The 14,599-nt window shown below is 46.1% G+C and overlaps 1 protein-coding gene across 5 annotated transcripts in view; it reads left to right on the plus strand.

Moving 5' to 3' along the window:
- Positions 1-14,599, plus strand: part of CDH22 (cadherin 22) — a 109,186-nt gene that overhangs the window by 87,435 nt on the left and 7,152 nt on the right. For 4 of the 5 annotated variants that reach the window (XM_075571785.1, XM_075571787.1, XM_075571786.1 and 1 more), the window contains one exon: positions 14,078-14,329. In XM_075571785.1, coding sequence (XP_075427900.1) covers positions 14,078-14,329 — 252 coding nt within the window. Of the gene's footprint in view, positions 1-14,077; positions 14,330-14,599 lie in introns of those variants that run through there. The other variant, XM_075571788.1, reaches the window with a different exon arrangement.

The raw sequence follows: 14,599 nt of genomic DNA on the forward strand, positions 1-14,599 counted from the left end.
GGTGGAGGGGAGGTGAAGGGGGGTATGGAGGAGAGGTGAAGGGGGGGTGGAAGGGAGGTGAAGGCCGCTCACTCACCCATCCGGCAGGTCCCACGTGGATCTGAGGCGGGAGGCCGCGTGTTGTGGCCACTCCCCCGCTGTGTCCCGGGCGCCGCCATCTTGGGCACTCGGCGCCGCGAGGCAGCCTGCCTGGCCACTGGCTGTTCCCCCGCCGGGGAGGGGTGAGTTGTAGCGCCGGGGAGGGGGGGGCATGTATATGTGTGGGGGGGGGAGAGGTGGGAGAAATAGAAGGGGGGTCTCGCACGGCCGCTGACACTGGGTGGGGGGGGGGCGCTGAAGGGGTAATAATAGTGTGTGTGTCCCGCTGACTGTAGCGGCGCCGGGGGAGGGGGGGGTCGGGGTGAAAGCGCGGGAGACACGGGGAGAGGAGGAGGTGCGCGCGGGTGCTGCTAACACTGTGAGCCCCGCTAATGTATGTAACAGTGTGTGTGTGTGTGTGTGTGTGTCACTGTGTGTGTGTCTGTCATTGTGTGTGTGTCTGTCACTGTGTGTGTGTGTCCCTGTGTCCCTGTGTCCGTGTGTCCGTGTGTGTGTGTGTGTGTCCGTGTTTGTGTCCGTGTTTGTGTCCGTGTGTGTGTGTGTCCGTGTGTGTGTCCGTGTGTCCGTGTGTGTGTGTGTGTCCGTGTGTCCGTGTGTCCGTGTGTGTGTGTGTGTGTCCCTGTGTGTGTGTGTCCCTGTGTGTGTGTGTCCCTGTGTGTGTGTGTGTGTGTGTCCCTGTCTGTGTGTCCTTTGGCCCGTCACTCCGCCTCAGGCCAATGAGAGGTGTGCGGGGGCGGGCGGGCCAAGGGACCAATGAGATTTCCCCTAGGGACACCGGACATCCAGGCAGGCAAACATACAGTGCTTTCACTAATATAGTATAAGATACTATATGATATATTATATTTTTATATTATATATTATGTTTTATTATATATATATATAATACAGTATATGCACTATATAATTTATGTGTGTGCTTCATATCTTATTGTCTGCGTAAAATATTTTGTGTATTTTAGCATTAAAAATGCCTTCAGGAACGGAACCTTTCATTTAAACAGTGTTCCTATGGGAAAACGTGTTTCGCTTTACAACGTTTCGCTATCCAACGCTATTTTGAGTAACGCATTGTGTCGGATAACTGAGGACTGCCTGTATATAGATGTAGGCTTCCAGTGACTAAGCTTGTTTGCTTAGGAAGACTGTAAATATAAGCTGCACCACTAGATGTCCAGATAGTGTGCATTGTGGTGCTTATGTTAATAGAGTATTAACAAAATATCAATGTATTGCCCATGAGTTGCTACAATGTGGCAGTAGCAGCTCACTCCTTCAGGACGTACGTATCCTAGTATGTCAACTGACCATTGGACCTGTACTGAACTAAAAGAGTATTGGTGTGACTTCAGTTTAATTTCACTGAAGTCAGCTTTGAATTCTACCAATTAGTTTAAAAGAGAAGGGATAGTGATGTCTCAAGTCACCCCCAAACGCTAACTCCGTGGTCTCCCCAGTATATATGATCAGTATCCTTTAGTATATGCCACTTAATTCTTTAGTATAGGCTAGAATAGCTAGCTGCTTGACTCATAAATGATAAACTTCTGATTATACATTTCTTTGAGTAAATCTTGTCTGAAAGGATATTGCACCTAGCAATGAAGCTTCTAATGTATGCCCTTAGCCTGTCCCCAAAGTGGCTTCCTTTTAATGATTACTTAAATTCATCACAATCTTTTCTAGGGGGATTATATATAATGCATTACAGTGTAGCTGCGATTGTATGCTCTTTTTAAATCCCCAGATATGTTTCCGGTTTAGAGCTAAATGCTCAGGGGTTAATACGTGCTTAAACCAGCAGCCTCACTGCAGTGAGCTACAGATGTGTACAGTACAGTCCCTGTGTGAACAAGTTTGCTACAAACAACCTATTGATACTTACAGTAGTGCTGTAACAAAATAGCACTGAGCACTTACTAAGCACTGAGCATGTGGCTACATTTCAATGGGATGAGCCATATATAGAGCCTAGTCCCAAACAAGTTTGCTACTAATAGCTACTGACACCCAGTGCTGGGGCTACAGAGGTTTAAGCACGTATTAACCCCTGAGCATTTAGCTCTTAAACGGAAACATATCTGGGGATTTAAAAAGAGCATACAATAGCAGCAACTCTGTAATGCATTATATATAATCCCCCTAGAAAAGACTGTGATGAATATAAGTAATCATTAAAAGGAAGCAGCTTTGGGGACAGGCTAAGGGCATACATTAGGAGCTTCATTGCTAGGTGCAATATCCTTTCAGACAAGATTTACTCAAAGAAATGTATAATCAGAAGTTTATCATTTATGAGTCAAGCAGCTAGCTATTATAGCCTATACTAAAGAATTAAGTGGCATATACTTCAGTATACTGATCATATATACTGGGGAGACCACGGAGTTAGCGTTTGGGGGTGACTTGAGACATCACTATCCCTTCTCTTTTAAACTAATTGGTAGAATTCAAAGCTGACTTCAGTGAAATTAAACTGAAGTCACACCAATACTCTTTTAGTTCAGTACAGGTCCAATGGTCAGTTGACATACTAGGATACTTACGTCCTGAAGGAGTGAGCTGCTACTGCCACATTGTAGCAACTCATGGGCAATACATTGATATTTTGTTAATACTCTATTAACTTAAGCACCACAATACACACTATCTGGACATCTAGTGGCACAGCTTATATTTACAGTCTTCCTAAGCAAACAAGCTTAGTCACTGGAAGCCTACAACTATATACATGTATATGATATGAGACTATAACTGTCTCTTAGGAGATAATCAATAGTTCTATACTACTTAGTACTAATTATTTAAACGTGTCAGTGGCCTTGGATGTGCACCGTTGCATTCGTCGTGGTCTTCACGCCATTGGCCTCTGTGATGTAATCTATAAGGTTTATGAGACCTTCTGTACATTAGTAACCTCATCTACCTTATTTAGCTGTGCAGACCTTTGAGTATCAGAGCTGATACAATATTTCAGGGGTGTGCAAACTTCTTGAGCTGTGCCCCCCTGCCCGGGAGCCGCAGCGTTCGCGTCCCCCCCCCCCCTCCAAAGACCCGGCATCAAATGACGTCGCGGGTCACGTCGCGTGACCCCGCTACGTCATTTGAAGGGTGTTGCCATGGCGACGCGGGATGTCACATGACCCCGCTGCGTCAGTTGATGTTGCGTTGCCATGGTGACGCATCGTCGAAGACCCGGCTGGGAACAGGTAAGAGTGTTACAGAGGCCTCACGCCTCCCCCGGCATTTAATTTAAATGCCGTGGGGAAGAGCACGGGGCCTCTGTAACCACCACAACCCCCCCCCCCCCCTTAGAAGTTCTCGGGGGCACGCCCTTCAGTTTGCGCACCGCTGCAATATTTGACCAACTGGCTGATTTATCTGCGATATCACAATTTTTTTTTTTTTTTATTAAAATGTGTTACCAGGAAGTAATACATTGAGAGTTACCTCTCGTTTTCAGGTATGTCCTGGGCACAGAGTTAAGATGACAAACAATACACGGTTACAAATACAGTTACATAAGTGAGCAAGGTATACATTATATACAAGACATTGCATGCACAGTAAGAGATAATATATATTCTAGGAGTATGTAACTGTTACAGACCAGATTAAAATGTGAGACAGCTTTAGTTATGAAAGAACTTAGACTGGTGGCAGCTGTGAGAGTCTCTGGTAGACTGTTCCAGTTTTGGGGTGCACGGTAAGAGAAGGAGGAACGTCCGGATACTTTGCTGAACCTCAGAACCATGAACAGTCTTTTGGAGTCTGATCTCAGATGACAAGTGCTGCATGTGGTAGGGGTGAGGAGCTTGTTCAGATATCAATAGCAGGATATACATCTCCAATTTATATAGCAGCCTGCCTTCTATACCTTAGGGTATTAACCCTTTACAGACGACCATCTGTAAGTAGCAAACTCAACCATAGGGGGGTGCTCTGTTTTTAGACATTTTAACATTACACTATGTATATGTATGTATATATATATATATATATATATATATATTTATATATATATATATAAGACAGAAATACAATGAGCGCAACCACACTGAAATTAGTAAATAGAATAATTACCACATGTAATGGAGGGTATATACCCTTACAGTCTAACTTTCCCTGACTCAGTCTGCAGCCAAAAGGTCTACCGCTCCACGGGCTGGTAACGAAAATTTCCAAAGAGAATGACCTAGGCGCAAATGGAGACAAGAAAAAACAAACATAGGGTAGTATGTTCTAACAAATAAACCGCCAGAAGGTATAATATGCACTCACAGCGTATAGGATAATATCAAGCCTTGTATCCACTCTGGGATCTGGAACAATTAAATGATGAGTCTGGAACAGCTGGTCATCCACAGCAATTGCAATCTCGAGCAAAGGTACCCATGCAGGAAGAGAGATAGAACACAAATAGCGTAACACAGTTTATTAAAATTATTAATAAAAATGACTATAAGTAAAAGACTCACATTCTGTGAGATATCATAAAACTTTTGAGAATTCTGAGCATCTCACACTCATTGAAAAAGGGTAGTAACACTATGCAGATTTCTTCAACAGTCCTTAGTCTGTAGATATGTAACCAATAGGGAAATGAGTCCAGGTTGTAAATAGCACACACACTTAGTGTCTCTACTGTTCCACACAGTCTCCTTGTGTGAGCTGTCTCTTTCCGTTCTTATCAACCTACATAGGTCTATCTCACTGCACCTAATGTGCGTATAGTACTCACGGTACTTAAAGGTAGGTGCTGTCCGGTTTCACATATAGAGAGTTCTTTCTGTTTTCCCCACGAAGAGTTCTCAATCTTCCTCCGGTCACCCACGTCTCCTGGGGACGCTCCGTGCCACGTGACGACGTGGTGACGTCATTCCCTCTCGCGAGAGTTCGTCCGGTGGGGCTGTGGGAGCGGGGCCTCAATCCTCTGCGCTGCTAGTCTTCCTGCAGGCAAATAGTGGACAAACGGCCACCGGCACCTCTTGGCTGCTGTCTGCTGCTACTCCTGCTGAATACACTGTGTTCACTGTCTGTAAACCACGCCCTACGCGTTTCTCCGTTAGGCTTCGTCAGCCCCTGACGAAGCCTAACGGAGAAACGCGTAGGGCGTGGTTTACAGACAGTGAACACAGTGTATTCAGGCAGGAGTAGCAGCAGACAGCAGCCAAGAGGTGCCGGTGGCCGTTTGTCCCACTATTTGCCTGCAGGAAGACTAGCAGCGCAGAGGATTGAGGCCCCGCTCCCACAGCCCACCGGACGAACTCTCGCGAGAAGGAGTGACGTCACCACGTCGTCACGTGGCACGGATCGTCCCAGGAGACGTGGGTGACCGGAGGAAGATTGAGAACTCTTCGTGGGAAAACAGAAAGAACTCTCTATATGTGAAACCGGACAGCACCTACCTTTAAGTACCGTGAGTACTATACGCACATTAGGTGCAGTGAGATAGACCTATGTAGGTTGATAAGAACGGAAAGAGACAGCTCACACAAGGAGACTGTGTGGAACAGTAGAGACACTAAGTGTGTGTGCTATTTACAACCTGGACTCATTTCCCTATTGGTTACATATCTACAGACTAAGGACTGTTGAAGAAATCTGCATAGTGTTACTACCCTTTTTCAATGAGTGTGAGATGCTCAGAATTCTCAAAAGTTTTATGATATCTCACAGAATGTGAGTCTTTTACTTATAGTCATTTTATTAATAATTTTAATAAACTGTGTTACGCTATTTGTGTTCTATCTCTCTTCCTGCATGGGTACCTTTGCTCGAGATTGCAATTGCTGTGGATGACCAGCTGTTCCAGACTCATCATTTAATTGTTCCAGATCCCAGAGTGGATACAAGGCTTGATATTATCCTATACGCTGTGAGTGCATATTATACCTTCTGGCGGTTTATTTGTTAGAACATACTACCCTATGTTTGTTTTTTCTTGTCTCCATTTGCGCCTAGGTCATTCTCTTTGGATATATATATAATATATATTATATATATATCACCTGCGCCGTTATGTATTATAAGATTAAAACGTTATTATTTTTTCGACAATGACTGTCCATTTCTGACACTCGTGTGGGTTGTGGTTATAGGCTGCTATTTGTGTAGTCTCAGGATATCGAAATCCCTGACTTATTATTATTAAAGTCGCGACCTACTTTTCTACACAAGGAGTGCAATCCGGAGATCTGGCATGGCGCCTCTGTCAGGCAATTGTGTTTTTCTTTGCCTCTGTGATGTACCCTCTCCTGGCTCAAGTCCTGATTCCTCCTCTGGCGTCTCCTCCTCCTCACTCTGTCTGTCTGTCGGTCGGTGTCCCACAAGGCTCTGTCCTTGGTCCTCTGCTCTTCTCACTCTATACTTCTTCTCTTGGTGAACTAATATTCAGTATCATCTCTATGCCGAAGATACTTAAATTTACCTCTTGTCACCGCCCCCCCCCCCCAACCACCGCCCCCCCCCCCTCTATCTCTTGTTCTGTGTTGTTAAGTCATCACAGTTTTTTGACCATCATATCTCACCGCCAGATATGAAATTCAGCATTCGGTTTTTGTCACCCCAAAAAAATATGTTTCTTGTCCTGAGTATTACTTGCATTTAACAGGTATATGGTATTTCACATCAAATTTAGCAGTTTGCTTTTCATAGATATTGTAAGCCATCTGTTATCCTTCCTCCTCTTTGAATTAAGTAGAAATTGCAGTGTTAGTCCAGTTTCGATAGTGCAGAGTACTTCAGTGTTAGGTGATTACTTTTTTATTTGGACTAAAAATTGATATTATTAGACAAGCTTTCAAGAGTTCTCTTCTCTTCCTCATTTACACAGATCCCAGGAGTTTAACATAGAAGTACAAAAAGAAAGACAAGATATGCATCTAAGGCAGATGATGCAGAGATGGAATAAACAGACAGGGCAATAAATGGATGAAAGGGACAGTGAGACACAGGACCATGCATCCATAAGTAGTATGCAGAAGGGGGGAGAGGGGGTAAGGGACAGTGAGACACAGGAACCATACATCCATCAGCGGGTGCAGGGGGGTGAACGGAGGGAGAGGGGGTAAGGGCCAGTGAGACACAGGACCATCTGTCAGCAGTGTGCAGGGGGGGAGAGGGGGTAAGGGACAGTGAGACACAGGACCATACATCCATCAGCAGTGTGTAGGGAGTGAGGATGCAGGGGGAGATGGAGTAAGGGACAGTGAGACACAGAACAATGCATCCATCAGCAGTGTGCAGGGAGTGAGGATGCAGGGGGAGATGGAGTAAGGGACAGTGAGACACAGAGCAATGCATCCATCAGCAGTGTGCAGGGGGGAGGGGATGCAGGGAGAGAAGGGTTAAGGGACAGTGAGACTCAGGACCATACAGTACATCCATCAGCAGTGTGCAGGGGGTGGTACAGGAGGGAAGAGGGGGTAAGGGACAGTGAGACACAGGAGCCATCCATCAGCAGGGTGCAGGAGGGGGGATGCAGGGGGGGGGGAGAGGGGGTAAGGGACAGTTAGAAACATGAACTTAAATCTATCAGTAGTGTGCAGGGGAGGGGGGATGCAGAGGGGAAGAGAGGAAATTCATTATAAAATTCACAGAGGGGTAGGGAGAAACATTACAAAAAAATATGGTAGTGGGTTAAAAACCCCAGATCAGCATTAAGTTCTCTTGTTTTAGTGTCAAAGTACATTATCATTTGAGTTCAAATGTTTTCCCATTCTTGAAGCTTTTAAAGATTCCATTGAGGATTAGGATTTTTAACTAATTTATGGAAAGATCTGGCTGTGAAAAGTGGTTGTCCCACTGGGTGCAGCATCTTCCTTCCTCATGGTGTGTTATTGTGTGTCTGTGTAGTATCTCCCTTCCTCATGGTGTGTTATTGTGTGTCTGTGTAGATGGGTTCTGGTTTGAAGTTTTTAGCTGGTTGTAGCATCCTTGGTCAGATTTGCGGCATTGAATCATATAAACCACATTCCTTGATGTGCAACAAAATGTTCCTTTGACATTGAATATTCTATGTTTGTGACTGCTGTGGGATCCTGGCATGTATATTTGCAGAGTTTGCAGTGTGTGTTTGTCATGGTAACTTATGACAAGATATAACAAACACCAAATATCTGGGTTGAACTGAACGAGGCTTAAATATAATAAAATATATTTATTCCTTAAAAAGGTGAACACAGCAATATAGTACAATTAACAGGCAAGAAGGTAACACATACTTAGGGTTGGGAATGAGAGAAGTATCAGCTAGCAATTCTCTAGCAATCCGTGACATTCAAGATGAAATCAGAAGAACTACAAGAACTGTAGGGTTGACACAGTTTATATACCTTTGTAACCCTATTCTTAACATTGAATACAGACTATTGGTAAACAATTATCTGTATCCAATCCCTAACGTGGAAACACAGTTTAACCCATGCCCCCCAGCTAGTTAGCACATGCGTACTGGGACTCTGAGGGTCTTATTTCTGTAGCCCCATAATTAAATCAGGGGTGACGACCAGTCTACCAGATGAAGTATCTGGCAGGATCTTCATTGTTTTTAGGTGTAGATATAACACTTACAAACCACTCCAGTTTGATGCTTCTCCGCCCTCAGGTAAACAGTTAGAGTGGCAGAGTCTTTTGATCAGTACTTGGTTCCTAGAGTTTGGGTCGCCCCCTGACCATTTGCATTCCTTTGTGTGAAGGAATCTGTGCGGGTTTTTATCCCCGCCTTGGAATACAATATTAAAGTTAAAACACAGACATATTAAAATATCCGGTTCCGTTAGGTCCAGCGGGTCCAAACTTTCCAGATCTTAATGCCGGAACTGGGACATCATATGATCCAAGTTTCAGCCTGCTGCGACCTTCAGAACCGGAGATACACAAATACCACTTAAACCGTTTCATACTTTAACACAAAATTCTCCGCTGTAAAATAAATCACAGTTTGTCACTAAATCCCCATTGTGGGTCAGACACTGACATTATAATGAAACATGGGAACATACATTTTCCTGACATGACCAGGTGTAAGCCACATTCCTGGACCGCAGTCCAGTTAACCCCTTGCCTCCCTGGTGAGGTCAGGGGGTGGCCATATGGGGTGCAACCCCTTTAATACCGGGCCAACCCCCCTCTCCCTCTACAGTGTTGTTGCATGGTCTTCTGCCATTAACAGCGTCCTTCAGTTCGTTATGAAGTTTTCTATTGACTAACTGTCTGTCTGAGGTTAGGTGGTTGCCGGAATGCATACATGGGAGGTTTGGAGAAGATGTCTTCTCTGGGTGGAATTCTCTCTTCTGATATTATCCTATTTTTCTCTTGATATTATCCTTCTACGTCTTAGCTAACTAATCTATGGGTTTTTTATGCATAGAAAACTCCCTACGTTGGCATTCTATTGTAAATATTATTGTGAATATGGTCTTTCCATGTTTGGTCTATGTGACATGGACACACTTCCTTATCTTTCATACTGTATAAGGAGCTCAAACTATTAGCAGAAGTCATTTTATCATAGTCCTCACGTCACACATCTTTTTATCTTACAACAGCCGTTGTAATATTTTCTACCACATCTCTATCTTTGGAAGTTTGCCACATTCTTTACTATCAAAAATAATTAATGAAAGCTGTTTTCATAATCAATCATTTACTCAAAATATAATTTCTAACACGTGTCACCAACTGTCCTCAATCTCCTCTGGATGTCTCACCATTACCTACAGCTTAACATGTCCAAAACAGAGCTAATAATATTTTCCCCCTTCCTCTGTCACACCTACACCCAAACTCTCTGTCACTGTCACACCTACACCCAAACTTTCCCTCGCACCTACACCCAAACATTCTCTCACTGTCACACTACACCCAAACTCTCTCACTGTCACACTTACACCCAAACTCTTCCTGTCACCCCTACACCCAAACTCTCCCTCACATCTACACCCAAACTCTCTCTCACTGTTACACCTACACCCAAACTCTCTCTCACTGTCACACCTACACCCAAACGCTCTCTCGCTGTCATACGTACACCCAAACTCTCTCACTGTCACACCTACACCCAAACTCTCTCTCACTGTCATACCTACACCCAAACTCTCCCTCACACCTACACCCAAACATTCTCTCACTGTCACACCTACACCCAAACTCTCTCTCACTGTCACCCCTACACCCAAACTCTCCCTCACATCTACACCCAAACTCTCTCTCACTGTTACACCTACACCCAAACTCTCTCTCACTGTCACACCTACACCCAAACGCTCTCTCGCTGTCATACGTACAACCCAAACTCTCTCACTGTCACACCTACACCCAAACTCTCTCTCACTGTCATACCTACACCCAAACTCTCCCTCACACCTACACCCAAACATTCTCTCACTGTCACACCTACACCCAAACTCTCTCTCACTGTCACCCCTACTCCAAAACACTCCCTCGCACCTACACCCAAACATTCTCTCAATGTCACACTACACCCAAACTCTTCCTCACTCTTACACCCAAACTCTCCCTCACATCTACACCCAAACTCTCTCTCACTGTTACACCTACACCCAAACTCTCTCTCACTGTCACACCTACACCCCAAACGCTCTCTCGCTGTCATACGTACACCCAAACGCTCTCACTGTCACACCTACACCCAAACTCTCTCTCACTGTCATACCTACACCCAAACTCTCCTCACACCTACACCCAAACATTCTCTCACTGTCACACCTACACCCAAACTCTCTCTCACTGTCACCCTACTCCAAAACACTCCCTCGCACCTACACCCAAACATTCTCTCAATGTCACACTACACCCAAACTCTTCCTCACTCTTACACCAAACTGTCCCTCACCCTTACACCCAAACTCACTCTCACTAACACACACCTACACCCAAACTCTTCCTGTCACCCCAACACCCAAACTCTCCTCACCCTTACACCCAAACTCTCTCTCACTGTCACACCTACACCCAAACTCTCTCTCACTGTCACCCCTACTACAAACTCTCCCTCGCACCTACACCCAAACATTCTCTCAATGTCACACTACACCCAAACTCTCCCTCACCTTACACCCAAACTCACTCTCACTGTCACACCTACACCCAAACTCACTCTCACTGTCACACCTACACCCAAACTCACTCTCACTGTCACACCTACACCCAAACTCTTCCTGTCACCCCAACACCCAAACTCTCCCTCACCCTTACACCCAAACTCTCTCTCACAGTCACACCTACACCCAAACTCTCCCTCACTGTCACCCTACACCCAAACTCTCACTGTCATTCCTACACCCAAACTCTCTCTCTCATTGTCAATAATACCACAATCTCATCAACACCCCTAACCCGCTGCTAGGGGTCATCTTTGACTCTGCCCTCTCCTTCATTCCTCACATTCAAGCCCTCACTAAGTCCTGCCGTCTCCACCTCAGAAGTATCGCTATGATTCGCCCTTTTTATCACTCATGACGCAACTAAAATCCTAATTAACTAACTTATCCTGTCCGCCTTGACTACTACAACCTTCTCCTAGCTGGCATTCACCTTTTCCGCCCCTCTCCCAACTCCAATCCATCCAAATGCTGCTGGCAGTCTCCCCTACCTCACTCACCGCTCCACTTCTGCTGCTCCACTACGCAAATCCCTACACTGGCTTCCCATATTCTAGATTTAAATTCAAAACCCTAGCTCGACTTCAAAGCGCTCAACGACCCTGCCCCACCCCCTTACATCTCAGCCCCCATCCCAAATTATATCCCTAAATGCCCCCTACGTTCTGCCCACGACATCCACCTCTCCTCCCGCCTTAACACCTCCTCTCTATCCCGCCTACAAAACTTCTCCCGTGCTGCCCTGTGTCTCTGGGTTCCCTATAATGGTACCATCGGACTCTTCCCCCAGCTTTCCGACATTAAAAATCTCCCTGAAAAATCACGTCTTTAAGGAAGCCTACCAGCATACCCTAACATCCCCCTCAGCCTCTAACCCTATTGGTACCAGCTGTGTGGCTGGAGCAAATTGCACATTATCTAACATCCACCCCCCCCCCCCCCAAAACTTAATGGGATCAGCGGTGAGGCTGGATCATACCCCACTCTGAGACATACTCCATCACACAATGAGCAGCCACTTTACTCTTGTTTCAACATTGCTCCTTATCCTTCTAGATTGTAAGCTCCCGGGACAAGGGCCTCATTACCTTCTGAATCTGTGTTGGTCTGCCCTTATTTGTATGTAACTGATGTTACTCTGTGCCCCGTTGTACTGCGCTGCGGAGTATGTTGCCGCTTTACTAATCACCAATAATAATAATGCTGTTTAATGGAAGATAGGAATGTGCTGGAGGCGAGAGAAGGGATGCAACGGTGAGTTGCCATGGCGGAGAGGGAGAGAATAGGGTCAGGGGGGCAGGTGTAGGGTGAGAGGAGGAGAGGGGCCCGGAATCGTCCTGTGTCACAGAAAATAAGCTGAAGGAGGATTTGATGATAAAGCCAGGCACCCTATATACAGCTCACACAGAGCTGTATACAGGGGTATGTGTTGCGTACATGGGTGTGAGCTTACAGTTCATACTGTATACAGTTCATATACCTTTATGGTGATGTGAGGGAACTGCTCTACATAATTACAGGGGGGTTATCTGTGACTCTCAACCCTGCACGTTCCCCAAGTGCATCTCTACACATGCAGATAACATGTCTATCTGTCCACATGCAGATAACACGTCTGTATCTCCACATGCAGATAACACGTCTATCTGTCCACATGCAGATAACACGTCTGTATCTACACATGCAGATAACACATCTGTCTGTCCACATGCAGATGACACGTCTGTCCTGTCCACATGCAGATAACACGTCTGTCTGTCCACATGCAGATAACACGTCTGTCTCTCCACATGCAGAAAACACGTCTGTCTGTCCACATGCAGATAACAGGTGTCTGTCCACATGCAGATAACACGTCTGTCTGTCCACATGCAGATAACACATCTGTCTGTCCACATGCAGATAACAGGTGTCTGTCCACATGCAGATAACACGTCTGTCTGTCCACATGCAGATAACACGTCTGTCTGTCCACATGCAGATAACACGTCTGTATCTCCACATGCAAGATAACACGTCTATCTGTCCACATGCAGATAACACGTCTGTCTCTTCACATGCGGATACACGTCTGTCTGTCCACATGCGGATAACACGTCTGTATGCGGATAACACGTCTGTCTCTCCACATGCGGATAACACGTCTGTCTCTCCACATGCAAATAACACGTCTATCTGTCCACATGCGGATAACACATCTGTCTGTCCACATGCGGATAACACGTCTGTCTGTCCACATGCAGATGACACGTCTGTCTGTCCACATGCAGATAACACGTCTGTCTGTCCACATGCAGATAACACGTCTGTCTCTCCACATGCAGAAAACACGTCTGTCCACATGCAGATAACAGGTGTCTGTCCACATGCAGATAACACGTCTGTCTGTCCACATGCAAATAAAACGTCTATCTGTCCACATGCAGATGACACGTCTGTCTGTCCACATGCAGATAACACGTCTGTCTGTCCACATGCAGATAACACGTCTGTCTCTCCACATGCAGAAAACACGTCTGTCCACATGCAGATAACAGGTGTCTGTCCACATGCAGATAACACGTCTGTCTGTCCACATGCAGATAACACGTCTGTCTGTCCACATGCAGATAACATGTCTGTCTGTCCACATGCAGATAACACGTCTGTCTGTCCACATGCAGATAACACGTCTGTCTGTCCACATGCAGATAACACGTCTGTCTGTCCACATGCAGATAACACGTCTGTCTGTCCACATGCAGATAACACGTCTGTCTGTCCACATGCAGATAACACGTCTGTCTGTCCACATGCAGATAACACGTCTGTCTGTCCACATGCAGATAACACGTCTGTCTGTCCACATGCAGATAACACAGCCTCAGTGCACACGCACCGGATGCCGTTTGACAGAAGAGAGCAGGACATGTTTATCCTCCCGATCCTGGTGGTGGATGGCGGGACCCCCGCCCTGAGCAGCACGGGGACCCTGACTATCCGCGTGTGCGGCTGTGACAGCTCCGGGGTGGTGCAGTCCTGTAATACCACGGCCTATGTGATGGGCGGCAGCCTGAGCCCTGGGGCCCTCATTGCCCTGCTAGTATGTGTCCTGATCCTCGTGGGTGAGTTACAGACGCCCCCACTCTCGCTCCTCTAACCATCCCTTTCTCTCCCTCTCTCTCCCCCACTCTCCCTCCTCTAACCATCCCTTTCTCTCCCTCTGTGCCCCCACTCTCCCTCCTCTAACCTTCCCTTTCTCTCCCTCTGTGCCCCCACTCTCCCTCCTCTAAGCATCCCTTTCTCTCCCTCTGTGCCCCCACTCTCCCTCCTCTAACCTTCCCTTTCTCTCCCTCTGTGCCCCCACTCTCCCTCCTCTAACCTTCCCTTTCTCA

Source organism: Ascaphus truei, chromosome 15 (assembly GCF_040206685.1).
Source record: "Ascaphus truei isolate aAscTru1 chromosome 15, aAscTru1.hap1, whole genome shotgun sequence".
NCBI classification, from domain to species: domain Eukaryota; kingdom Metazoa; phylum Chordata; class Amphibia; order Anura; family Ascaphidae; genus Ascaphus; species Ascaphus truei.